Here is a 13,325-nt window from a genome sequence, read left to right as displayed (position 1 = left end):
CTTTATTATCAAAAGTATTTGGGACGTCTTTACACATACATGAACTTTAATGGCATCCCAGTCTTAGTCCATAGGGTTCAATATCGAGTTGGCCCACCCTTTGCAGCTAGAACAGCTTCAACTCTTTTGGGAAGGCTGTTCACAAGGTTTAGAAGTGTGTCTTTGGAATGTTTGACCATTCTTCCAGAAGCGCATTTGTGAGGTCAGACACTGATGTTGGACAAGAAGGCCTGGCTCACAGTCTCCACATTAATTCATCCCAAAGGCCTGGCTCACAGTCTCACAGTGAGTTTGGGATAGAGAAGCTTGACTGGCCTGCCCTCAATCCGATAGAACACCTTTGGGATGAATTCGAGCAGAGACTGCGAGCCAGGCCTTCTCGTCAACATCAGTGCCTGACCTCACAAATGCGTTTCTGGAAGAATGGTCAAACATTTCCATAGGCACACTCCTAAGCCTTGTGGACAGCCTTCCAAGAAGAGTTTAAGCTGTTATAGCTGCAAAGGTGAGCCAACTCAATATTGAAGACTGAGATGCCATTAAAGTTCATGTGCGTGTAAAGGCAGGTGTCCCAATACTTTTGGTAATATAGTGTATACTGTATCTCCTGAACATTATCTATGTATGTAAAATATTCAACACAGGTGCCCAAGGTTCTATTCTGTTACAGCTTTGATGTCAGTCAGTAGAAGAGCATTGTAGTCGAGAGGCTGAATGTTAATTCCAATCTTCCAACAAGCAGATGTCTCTGAAATCTCCCCATTTTTAATAACCATACATGTGCTGTTGGTCTTTTCTGGCAAGTTCTTCAATAGAAGTATTGTTATCCTGGCCACATTCAAGGTCAAGGTACTGGAGATTCTTTCACAGGAGCGGAAGAGTAAAAATAAATTCCTAGGGATCCCATTCCATCTGTATTAACAAAATACACACACACATGGGAGAACACAGTTTGGGAATATACATCCCCCAGGTTGTTCAAGGTTTTGTAACTATTCACAACACTGGAACATCCCTCCCATCTGCACATGACTTGGCAACATTTTCTCAACAGAATAATTAGGAGTGAGGTTGTACCTCTGCTCTAGAAGCACTAGGCTATCTAACGGCAACTGGTCTTCTTCAAATAATGTCTTTGACCCTGTATGCTCTGGAGAAAAAAGGGTTAAAATAGTGGCATCAAGGATACCTACAATTATATCGATACAGCAGAGAAATGGGTATTTTCTGTGCCGTGTGGTGGTTTTTGTTTCCTCTCATGTGTCAATCATTGCCCAGCAACGTTGGCGAGAGGGACATAGAAGAAGGTATGACGGACAAGAAAAATCACGTGTTACCAGTAGACGTGTCATACGCTGAACAAAATGAGACTGTATGTGAAGCATTATCAGGAACAAGTTGGGGTGACCTGGAGACACATGGGCTCCTCAGGGAGTATGAGGCTGCCTTTCTGGATTCAGTCAATCAAGAGTCTTGGCAACAGCCACAGCTGTTTGGCATATGCCTAGAAGACAAGCAGTCCACAGCTCTGATAGCTACAAAGCAACTTGCAAACTTTCTTGTGGATCATCAAGGAAGACAATTGGTTATCATGCACCTGAAAAAAGGTATTCTCTTTTTTACTCTCTTTTATTTTTTTAAATAAAAAAAATTGATAATTTTTAAAGTGCTACAGTAATATTAGTTACTAATATCCTTTTTTCCCTCTCAAGTGACGTGGGAATCTGGGGTCAGCATGCATTTTCATGGAAGCGTACAGGAATCTATTCCTCCCATCCTTCAACACTTGCACTTATTACTAGGAGTATTTTTTCTTGATACCCGCAAGCTTCCTGTGGGTCATCTTAACTCCAAGATCAGAATGTCAGGAGAAGCTTTCCCTCAACCACAAGTAGGTATAGCCAATTTACCAAATATTTAATTCGCTGGGAATATGTGCAAATGTTGAACATCATGTACACTTAATTGTGAATAATTTAATGTTGTATCTAGGATAGGCGTGGGCAGTATGTAGCTTTTAGAGCTGGTGGGACATGTTGGAACTCGTAGTGCTTCTGTGGTTGAAGCCAGTAGTTGGATAAATGGTTGTTAAAACGGTTATGTGAACCACCATTATTATATATTATACCAAGACTTTTATTATATTAATTGTAAGGGGTTATTATATTTACATATTTTCGCTTACTGTTACTCATTTTGCTTGTTAAGACAAAGCTGAACTTTTGATTAAAGCGCTGTATTTATAGGTTGTCTGCATGTCACCAGAGACCCGCTATCTTGTCCTCAAACTCAGTGGAATGGTTAGGAGTGTTGAGTCGGGAGACCTAACACTTCACATCACCTTTCATATGAAACAATATCCTGAGGGTAAGGAAGCAAACAAAAATAATGGTCTATTATTATTTTTAATAATATTATTGCAATTTAAAGAAAGCACATGAGAAGAAGGAAAAACTGCGTTTGTTGGTTTATTTTAAAAAATGGCCAAAGCAGACATTTTTATCCATACTCACTACCTAGCTAGTCAGTAAAAGGAAGCTACGGTTTGGCATGCCCGTTCCAGTTCAGTGCCTTACTAGGTAGTGATGTTGAGTTAAAGGTGATGACCCCAGGGTCTGTATATTTTAAAACAAGTCAGCAGTGGCAGCTTGTGTATTTCTCTCTTCATAAGTTCACTTTAAATGACTACTTGATATTTTGGCATTTGGCAACTCCTGGAGAGTTAAGAACTGTGGGTATTAAGATCACATATCAAGGACTCACAGGTTCGGGTGAGAGTATTCTCCTGGCTAGATCTGTTCATCTTGTTTCTTTTGTAGGATTGATGGCTGTATGTTGTACATATGCTTGTATGCAATGTACACCACTGACTCTTGTGCATTTTAGATTTTTTGTTTATTATGCAATAAGTTGTAAACGGACAAGTGATCATGAACTTTGAATAAAGTTTATTTTGTAAAAAAAAAAAAAAGATCACATCAAAGTGACATCTATTTTGTATAGCAGGCCCCTTTGGATATCTGTACATCATTTTGGTTCCTTGTTGAGCATCTCAAGAGTCATGAACACCAAGATTATTACCTTTGGTCACTGAATCTGACCTGCCTGTTCTTACCTTCTGCAAATTACTATTGGACCAACACAGTGTTGTGTGGACTCAATAACCAATAGTGAAGGTGGGATTTGGTGGATCAAAGTCAGTGATCACAGACGCTGATAGCTACTTGCATATCAGAGCACCTTGGCAATCAGGGCTCACACAATGATGTACAGATAATCAGAAATGATATGCAGGCACCTGAATATATGGAATACAAACACTATGGTAATGCCCAAGTCAAATTTCATGTCACCTGTGCAATAGAAATTACAGATTTGATTAGATTTCTATTGTTCATCCTCCTGCAAACACTGCAGCTTTTTTCAATTCAGCATTGACTTTGCGCAACTAATTTAATGAAAAGTGAGCCTCCCAATTAGACCCTTAGTTCCAGTGAAGGGAACTCTTAAGGCGTCAGCATACCAAGACAATTTCATGCTCCCAAATTTATGGGAAGAGTTTGGGGATGGCCCCTTCCTGTTCCAACATGATTGCACACCAGTGCACAAAGCAAGTTCCATAAAGACATAGATGAGCAAGTTTGGGGTAGAGGAACTTGACTGACCTGCACAAAGTCCTGACCTCAGCCCGATGAATTAAGGGGGAGACTGTGAGCCAGGCCTTTGGGATGAATTAATGTGGAGACTGTGAGCCAGGTCATCTCATCCAACATCAGTGCCTGACCTCACAAATTTGTTTCTGGAAGAATGGTCAAACATTCCCATAGACACACTCCTGAACCTTGTGGACAGCCTTCTCAGAAGAGTTGAAGCTGTTATAGCTGCAAAGGGTGGCCCAATTCAATATAGACTAAGACTGGGATGCCATTAAAGTTCATGTGTGTGTAAAGGCAGGCGTTCCAATACTTTTGACAATATAGTTTATGTGCTTGCAGGTCTATAGTATACATTGTGAAACATTCTAATGTTTATTGTATAATTTACCAAAACAATATATAGGTTTATGCAGTTTTGAGCAGAGTTAGTATAAATAAAATTACCTTTAGAGTCAGAATTCAGATTCAACCTCTTTTTAATCCATTCTAGACAATAGACAACTATGATTCTGTTAATTGTTACAGACAGACATGTTTTCTTCATCCCTCCATTTTAATAAATGGGTCTCATATAGTAGCATCAGTACAATATGGTTACATTTAATGAAGGTACAACATTTAGCAACTTATTGCTACACTAGAGGTGCCTCTCTTCTCTTTTATACCCTGTAAAAAAAATGCTTTGATATACAAGTGCTTTGGATTACAAGCGTGTTTTTGGAACGAATTATGCGCGCAAACCAAGGTTTTACTGTATAAGATAATTACAATCATTATTCTTACGATCCACCAAAAATTAACCCTTTCGGAGAGAAATATTTTAAAACATAATTTAAATAGTTTATATGTAGTTATAGTAATAGTAATAGTGATATAGTATTAATTGTGTTGGATTTAAATACACATATATATTAGTTAACATATTTGCAGACTTTGGTTTAAAATTTTGTCAAGATACACCTACTTTTATATCATATTCGATTATTTAATTTTTTTATATTTTTATTTACATATAATTAAGAGAATTGGGTTTTAGATGTAAAATAAAATATACATAGATCAATCATGGTAGTAGTTATAAAATAATTGATCTATTAAATTAGTGATGTAAATTTTTTTTCACATTAATGGTCCATGCTAGTTTAAACTTCGATTTTTTGTCCTTTGTGCTAAAAAAAAAAAAAAAGTACTGAACTTTCATTCACAATATCTATCTACTACAAGAATAAGGTGTTTGTTTTTATTTGCATCCTGCTTTGAAACATTAACATTTGTAGCTAAGGACAATCTGTACACATTTCTGTGCTTTCTCTCCTGACAAAAACATTGACTTATATACAGTAGTAAAGAATGTATATTTCTTCACTTACTTTGCCATGTATTTTTTTATGTCTTATGTGGACAGGACTTGCAGTTTCAGCTACTGAATCAGAACAGTACCTCTTTGGTATGGATGAAAATTGTTTGACCAAAATCACACCGGTTATACTCATGATTGTAGGCCATCATGCCCAGGCTGCAGTCTATCCATCCATCGTGAAGTCTGATCGAAAAAGACTGGGTTCCAGGTGTGTATTAAAAGACCACTGCCTCTATTTAACTTTTTTCTAGGAACTTAATTTTTGTAAGACCACAGGCTGCTCCATAAAACATTATTTCCTATGCCAACATGGCAGCATAGATGTGATATATCTCTGTCCCCATATCCACCCACAGAACCAGGGCCGGACTGGCTCATCGGAATAAATTCTCGGTAGGCCACCTGTCCTAGGGCTGCTTTGTGCTGCGGCTGACTGCAGCGCTCCCCTCCCTCGCTCTCTTTCTCTCATGCGTGTCACATATACACCAGGCATCTCCCACGGTGTGTGTGAGAGCTGACCAGGTCTGTGTTCGGCTGTGCTGCCTGTAGGAAGGTCCCGTCCCGCTCCTCTAGACCTGATCGTGTGATAGTAGATGGAACACTGATTGAATAAGTGTTTCGCCTATCACACAAGCCAGTCTAGGGGACAGGACCTTCCTACAGCACAGCCTCTCACAGACCCAGCCAGCTCTCACACACAGCGCTAGAGATGCCCGCTATTTGTGATCTAGGCAATGCCATGTGAGTATATATTTATGGGCTCAGTAAGGCTGGGTCCACCCATGCTCAGGGAGGCTGCATTCATGCTCAGAGAGGCTGCATTCATGCTCAGGAAGGCTGCATTCATGCTCAGGGAGGCTGCATTCATGCTCAGGGAGGCTGCATTTATGCACAGTAAGGCTGCGTTCATGCACAGTAAGGCTGCGTCCATGCACAATAAGTCTGCATCCATGCTCAGTAAGTCTGCGTCCATGCTCAGTAAGGCTGCGTCCATGCTCAGTAAGGCTGCGTCCATGCACAGTAAGGCTGCGTCCATGCACAATAAGTCTGCATCCATGCTCAGTAAGTCTGCGTCCATGCTCAGTAAGGCTGCGTCCATGCACAGTAAGGCTGCGTTCATGCTCAGGAAGGCTGCGTTCATGCTCAGGGAGGCTGCATTCATGCTCAGGGAGGCTGCGTTCATGTTCAGGAAGGCTGCGTCCATGCACAATAAGTCTGCATCCATGCTCAGTAAGTCTGCGTCCATGCTCAGTAAGGCTGCGTCCATGCTCAGTAAGGCTGCGTTCATGCACAGTAAGGCTGCGTCCATGCACAGTAAGGCTGCGTCCATGCACAATAAGTCTGCATCCATGCTCAGTAAGTCTGCGTCCATGCTCAGTAAGTCTGCGTCCATGCTCAGTAAGGCTGCGTCCATGCACAGTAAGGCTGCGTTCATGCTCAGGAAGGCTGCGTTCATGCTCAGGGAGGCTGAATTCATGCACAGTAAGGCTGCGTTCATGCACAGTAAGGCTGCGTCCATGCACAATAAGTCTGCATCCATGCTCAGTAAGGCTGCGTCCATGCACAGTAAGGCTGCGTCCATGCACAGTAAGGCTGCGTTCATGCTCAGTAAGGCTGCATTCACATGGACAGTAACACTGCATTGATGCGCAGTAAGGCTGCATTCATGGAAGTAATGCTGCATTCGTATGCATAGTAAGGCTGCATTCGTATGCACAGTGAGGCTGCATTTGTATGCACAGTGAGGCTGCATTCATATGCACAGCGAGGCTGCATTCATATGCACAGCGAGGCTGCATTCATGGGCACAGTGAGGCTGCATTCACGGGCACAGTGATGTTGCATTCACTGGCACAGTGATGTTGCATTCACGGGCAAAGTGATGTTGCATTCACGGGCACAGTGATGTTGCATTCACAGGCACAGTGATGTTGCATTCACCGACACAGTGAAGCCACATTCACGGGCACAGTGAAGCCACATTCACGGGCACAGTTAGGCTGCATTGATGGGCACTGAAGAGGCTGCATTGATCTCTTGTACCATGTCTCCAGTCTCTGACCATCTCTTGTACCATGTCTCCAGTCTCTGATCATCTCTTGTACCATGTCTCCAGTCTCTAAACATCTCTTGTACCATGTCTCCAGTCTCTGACCATCTCTTGTACCAGGTCTCCAGTCTCTCACCATCTCTTATACCATGTCTCCAGTCTCTGACCATCTCCTGTACCATGTCTCCAGTCTCTGACCATCTCCTGTATCATGTCTCCAGTCTCTAACCGTCTCCTGTACTATGTCTGCAGTCTCTGACCATCTCCTGTATCATGTCTGCAGTCTCTGACCATCTTGTGTACCATGTCTGCAGGCTCTGACCATCTCTTGTACTATGTCTGCAGTCTCTGACCATCTCTTGTACCATGTCTCCAGTCTCTGATCATCTCTTGTACCATGTCTCCAGTCTCTAAACATCTCTTGTACCATGTCTCCAGTCTCTGACCATCTCTTGTACCAGGTCTCCAGTCTCTCACCATCTCTTATACCATGTCTCCAGTCTCTGACCATCTCCTGTACCATGTCTCCAGTCTCTGACCATCTCCTGTATCATGTCTCCAGTCTCTAACCGTCTCCTGTACTATGTCTGCAGTCTCTGACCATCTCCTGTATCATGTCTGCAGTCTCTGACCATCTTGTGTACCATGTCTGCAGGCTCTGACCATCTCTTGTACTATGTCTGCAGTCTCTGACCATCTCTTGTACCATGTCTGCAGTCTCTGACCATCTCTTGTACCATGTCTGCAGTCTCTGACCATCTCTTGTACCATGTCTGCAGTCTCTGACCATCTCTTGTACCATGTCTGCAGTCTCTGACCTTCTCTTGTATCATGTCCGCAACCTCTAACCATCTCTTGTCTTATATCATGTCTGCAGTCTCTGAGGGAGTGTGGAGAGGAGTCAAGAGAGGGAGTGCTGCCAGGATGGGGTCATGGGAGAAGTCAGACATGTGTGGACTCTGGAGAGGAGACTATAAGATAAAACCAGAGCCACCAATCTAGAGCCATCTAACTGAGTCCTGCACAGTGCACCTGAGAGGAGGTCAGTGACAGCGACGCCAGGCAAGTCTGAGGGGGTTCACTGATGTAAGGGGGGGAGTGAATACAACAATGTAAGGGGGTACTGATATAAAGGTTCCCCCCTATATTAGTAACCCCCCCCCACCTTAGTGTATTCTTTCTGCAGAAGGTGGTCTCTGGTCAACAGTCATCGCCCCCGCTCACATTCAGAGTTCCTGGGGTTCCCCTTGATGATTGACCACTTTTAACTGGAATTTACTTATATATATATATATATATATATATATAAGGCCCATATCTGTCTTCTTTATATATAATACACTCTTCAAATGTGCTTTAAAATACATGGTTTTCCTTTTCACGAACAAGAAAATAATGACGTTTGCTGTTGGGCTTGTATAAAAATGCTATGGGGCTGGTATGAAATTTTTTCCAGGGCTGGTTTTTATTCCCAGTCCGGCCCTGCACAGAACTAAATCGATAAAAAAAGGAAAGCTAGAGAAACCTCCCTCATTCTCTGCAAGATCTTTACCCACAAGACCATGATTTTGCAACAAGTGCCTACCTGCCAGCTGAGTCTGAGTCCATCTGGGTTCAGCCTCTCCGAGGCGCAGTCCCACATATTAGGTTGCTAACTGCACCAAGGTGGAGAGCTTGTTATGATGGTCTTTTGGGGCTAAGGAGTTCTCTAATTAGAGATGTCAGAACCTGATGTGGTGCACCTGAGCTCTCACCCAATGAATAGTCACCTAGCAGATGCCTTTCCTATACTGCCTTTGGGCATGAAGTTCCAGGGGGGACTGTTGTCTGACGGTCTGCCTGTGATAGCAAGCATGCCGATTGGCTCACAGGCCTTGGGTTAACCCTAGCCATGGAACTTAGTCAGGACCGAGCACTTAAGCTATCAGTTTTTCTAAAATACCTGTCCCAGGATGTATTACAAATTGAGAGGAAAGGATTAGAGGACCTAGGCCATTCTCTGGAAGTGGTTCAATCCTGGCAAGGTTCCAGAAAGGACATCAGCAAACCTTATTTACTCCATAGTCTGGAACAGGCTTACAGTCTTCGCAGCTGAGCAGAATTTTTATACTCGGAGGTTGCCCAGTTGCTATTATTTATTCACATGGATCTGGATTTGGTGCTCAGCCTAGTTCCACAAGGACTCAAATCTCAGCCATTTCAGCTTTCAGTAGGAAAAATGGGCATGTGAGCTGCCAGGGGAACGCTTCAGGTTGGTCCTTTATTCAGGTGGGTTTTTATTCAGGTCCTGGATTTCCTTTGCATAATCAGAAAGCTGGCATCAGTGGGACATCAAGGGTAGAGTATCAGATCTGCAACAACTTGGGACTACAGAGCCTTCCTTCCAGACAAGTTAAGGCCTATGCTCCTCTAACACCTTTGTTCCCAAGGTGGCTTCTGTTTTCATCTTACAAACAAAGTGGTGGTTCCATCCTTTCCTGGCAGAGACAGTATCTAACCTACACTGGATATACCAAATGTCTAAAGTGCACTGCCTACCTTCAAGCAGCTTTCTAGTTAAAATCCTCCAGGAGGCTGTTTGCGTTTCCATCAAGCAAATATGGAGGAGGAAGCTACAGCAAAACCTTGTCATCTTGGAAAGTCAAGGTCATCCACAAACCTTACAGTGCGGCCAGGCAAGAGCCTCCAGAAGTGATAGGCTCATTCAGCTAGGTCCATTTTTACGTCTTTAGGTTCAGGCAGCCTGCCTATGGAGACATAAGCAAAGCAGCAGGCTGGTTAGCACAGTGCACCTGTCTCAGGGACTACATGGAAAGTCCAGGGGCTCCTACATCAATGGATTCCATGGAATGATGGTCCAGGCTTCCATGTCCAATTTAATAAAGTTTAATTATACATTTTAGCCCTCCCTGTTTAGCGCGTTATTTATCACATGTATGCTGCCATGTTGATGTCAAGAAACTGAAAAATGTTATCAAATACTAATATACTTGGGCCAGGTAATTGGACTACTCAGGTATGATTGAGGTATTCAGGAGCACAAATAGTTTTCTCTGCAGTGTTTATAGAAGAAGTCAATAAATTATATGATACAATTGTTAAATATATTCTAAAAATACTGTGGGGGCTGGCACCAGGATCTGGAAAGAATGTATTTAGGCAAATTACAGTAGGAGCAAAATACAGGAAGAAAAGTTATGTGGTGATGCTCATAACCTAGGCAGGCAGATGAAGCATGCAGTGCTGTTGGACTGGCTGAGCAGAATTGGAAATATTTTGGAAAATAAATCAGTTATATGTGTTTTATTATGGTGTTAAGTTGTTTGGCTGGAGTTCAACTTTAGTTCTTTTTTTATTATTAAATTGGTGTGAAAAAAAATAAAAAAGCTACCATTGCTTACTTGTTTTTAAAGTTATAGACTCTGGGGCTGTCATCCTGATCCTGAATTTACTATCAAGTTACTGATTTACTTGGAACAAGCATGGAGCCAGAGAAGTCTAGAAAGTCTGAACTAAATACTTGTTCCAGGTCAGTGACTCACAAGTCTCATGGAAGTTAGTTATTCACAACAAAAAATTAGTGGCTCCTAATTGCTCTTATCAGTATCGCTGTAGCGAGTCAACAAACACGCTAGGCATGTTTCCAAAGCTGTTATGACGTTTATTACGGTACATTCGGGTTTTATACACATGCTTACATAAAACGAAGCAATGTCACAAACGTATAGGCAGGAGTATGGGCGTAAGAATTACAGGAAATAATAGCAAAGTGTGTGCGTCAGAGAGTGATCAGTGTCATACGCAAAGAAAGTGTATGAGACAATACAAAAAAAAAGGTTGTGAGCTATATATAGGTATATATATATATATATATAGATCTATAGGTATATACCGTATCTATATATATATAAATCTATATATAGTTAGATCTATATATATATATATATATATATATATATATATATATATATATATAAACATTATCTTACACTAGGTTGTAAAGCCAAGACAAAAATGACAGCCCTGCAGCCTTTAAAGAAAAGTCACCAATGACATATACCATATTTCTACCCTCACAGGTTGTCTTTAGGACTATTTTCACCAAATGCTGAAGACTATTTTTAGTATGCCCTGGTTAGACATACTCTCATACAGGCTCCAAGATGTTTCTACTGAATCTTTAATCCCCTTGCATGTCAGGCCTTGTACACACGGTCGGACTGTCCGATGAAAACGGTCCGCGGTGACGTGGCCGCGACGATGACGCGGCGACGTACGCGACCCGGGAAGTTCAATGCTTCCACGCATGCGTCGAAATAACTTTGACGCATGCGGGGGATTTCGGTCCAGCGGACATATCCGATGAGTCGTACAGCATGCTAAGAAACATTTGTCCGCTGGAAACCTGTCCGCTAGGCCGGGAATCCGGTCCGGTCGGCCGTACAGACGACCGAACATGTGCACGGAAACTGGTCCGCAAACATGTTCGGTCGTGTGTACGAGGCCTTACAGTCATGGATGTAACTAAACCCATAGAAGACCATGTAACTGCTATAAGGCTCAGAGGCAGTGCTTACATAGTGATTTATACAGGGGGTAATAGCATTTAGCAAACCGGTTTGGAAATAAGTATTGTATGCACAGATTAGAGAGCCACAGGGCCACTTAATAATTTTCCTAGGTGTGCCATAATACATAGTTACAGTATTATGCTGTGCAATATAAACCAGACAAAATTCTCAGAGGCCAGCATGCTGCCTGCTTTAATTCCAAAGTTACCATTTTACTGCGGTGTACAATCACTGAAATCCTAAACCCTCCATATGTACTATTCAGGATGCAAACATTTCCTATGTGACTAATACAATGTTATATTTGCAGGATGCAGTCTAACCAAATGGTGATTCCACCTAAGAATAAGGATGATTTTTTAGAAACACTGGCTCACTTCTCAACACTTCTGATGCCATCTAATGGAAAAGCATCTTCTTCTATTCATCTTCCTCTTGATCCTTATGACGGCAATGCTGGTGACCTTCGTCCCCAACTTTTCAATGTCACAGAAACTGAGGCCTTGGAATGGCTGGTTGAATCTCAGGAACCTCTTGTTCTTCTATTTTTGCCTGGCAGCAAAGATGTACTGGCCAGGAGAATTCAAGGTAGCTTGAATGAAACACTGCTAGAGAAGATAACAGAAAAGATGCAAGTGGTACTGGAAGACTTGAAGGGAATTCTTTCAACTGCTGAGCATATCCAAGTTCTTCAGAAACTTATAAACTCTTGTTATGGTTATTTTAACATAAGCTATTTGCATGTGGAAGAGGAGAAAGCACCACAGTTGTCTGAAAGTAAGCATAGGAAACTACATTCTCTGATGCTTCTTAAAATGTTACAGACAGTTCGAGCTTATTGGTTGGACCACAAAAAACTTTCCCGCCAAAACCGGGGAGCAGATCTGAAGCCTCACTGCCGCTTGCAAGAGCTTACCATCAACTTAAAACCTCATGCAGAATATAAGGATATTCATCTTCCAGAAGAAATCAACATAAAGAACTGTGTTGGTCCTTGCCGATTTCCACAGACAACTCAAAGTGACTATCAGACCCATGTTATTTTTCTCATCCAACTTCAAGAGAGAAGGCAGTCTGTCCTTGACCGACCTCCATGTTGTGTCCCTATACAATATCAAGAACAATGGCTCATGGTAGCACATGAGAATGGCATTAAGCTTCAGCTTTATCCCAACATGATTGCAAAAGAATGTGGCTGCAGATAATGGCATTAATGTGTATTGTATACATTTATGTCACTAAAAGCAAGTCTTTTATAAAAAAATGAAATATTATGTGATAAGAGCAGGGAGGGTGTTGCCCATAGTAAACATTTGTAGTTCTAGCATAATTCTTCAAGTTTGGGCTAGAATGTGAAAGAATAAATGGCTAGTTTGCTGGGCATTATTTGTAATTATTTCTTTTCCTCTAGTGCTTGCGTGTCCTTCTGTATAAAAGTTGAGACTTTCTCTTGATCAAGGGATTCACTGCATCCTGAATTACATCTTTCTTCAAAAACAGCACATTTGATTTTATTTCTTTAAGTATGTCAACTTTATATAACCCAAGTTTCTGTTCATATCTATAAGTAACCTGCATTTACATACGTGTTAAGCTTTGTACACAAAAGGGAGCATTTATTGCTGAAGTCTGCAGAATGCCGTACAAACTGAACGATTTGAATAGTTTAGTACACATTTAATTTTGCC

At 41.8% G+C, this 13,325-nt stretch overlaps 1 protein-coding gene across 1 annotated transcript; it reads left to right on the top strand.

Moving 5' to 3' along the window:
* Positions 1–587: 587 nt before the first annotated feature.
* AMH (anti-Mullerian hormone) lies at positions 588–13,023 on the top strand. The gene is made up of 5 exons (XM_040323248.1): positions 588–1,607; positions 1,713–1,891; positions 2,247–2,367; positions 5,062–5,224; positions 11,948–13,023. The coding sequence occupies exons 1-5, from the start codon at positions 1,217–1,219 to the stop codon at positions 12,840–12,842; spliced, it is 1,749 nt and encodes a 582-aa protein (XP_040179182.1). The 5' UTR covers positions 588–1,216; the 3' UTR covers positions 12,843–13,023.
* The last annotated feature ends 302 nt before the right edge of the window (positions 13,024–13,325 follow it).

The sequence above is a fragment of the Rana temporaria genome, chromosome 1, assembly GCF_905171775.1.
Source record: "Rana temporaria chromosome 1, aRanTem1.1, whole genome shotgun sequence".
Lineage (NCBI taxonomy): Eukaryota > Metazoa > Chordata > Amphibia > Anura > Ranidae > Rana > Rana temporaria.
The sequence above is the reverse complement of the archived record's forward strand: the minus strand, read 5'-3'. Positions and strand labels throughout refer to the sequence as shown.

Coding starts and splice junctions, on each gene's coding strand:
- AMH (XM_040323248.1), top strand. CDS start 1,217: ATGGGTATTTTCTGTGCCGTGTGGTGGTTTTTGTTTCCTCTCATGTGT. Junction 2,368..5,061: donor TATGAAACAATATCCTGAGG/GTAAGGAAGCAA, acceptor TTATGTGGACAG/GACTTGCAGTTTCAGCTACT. Junction 5,225..11,947: donor CGAAAAAGACTGGGTTCCAG/GTGTGTATTAAA, acceptor TTATATTTGCAG/GATGCAGTCTAACCAAATGG.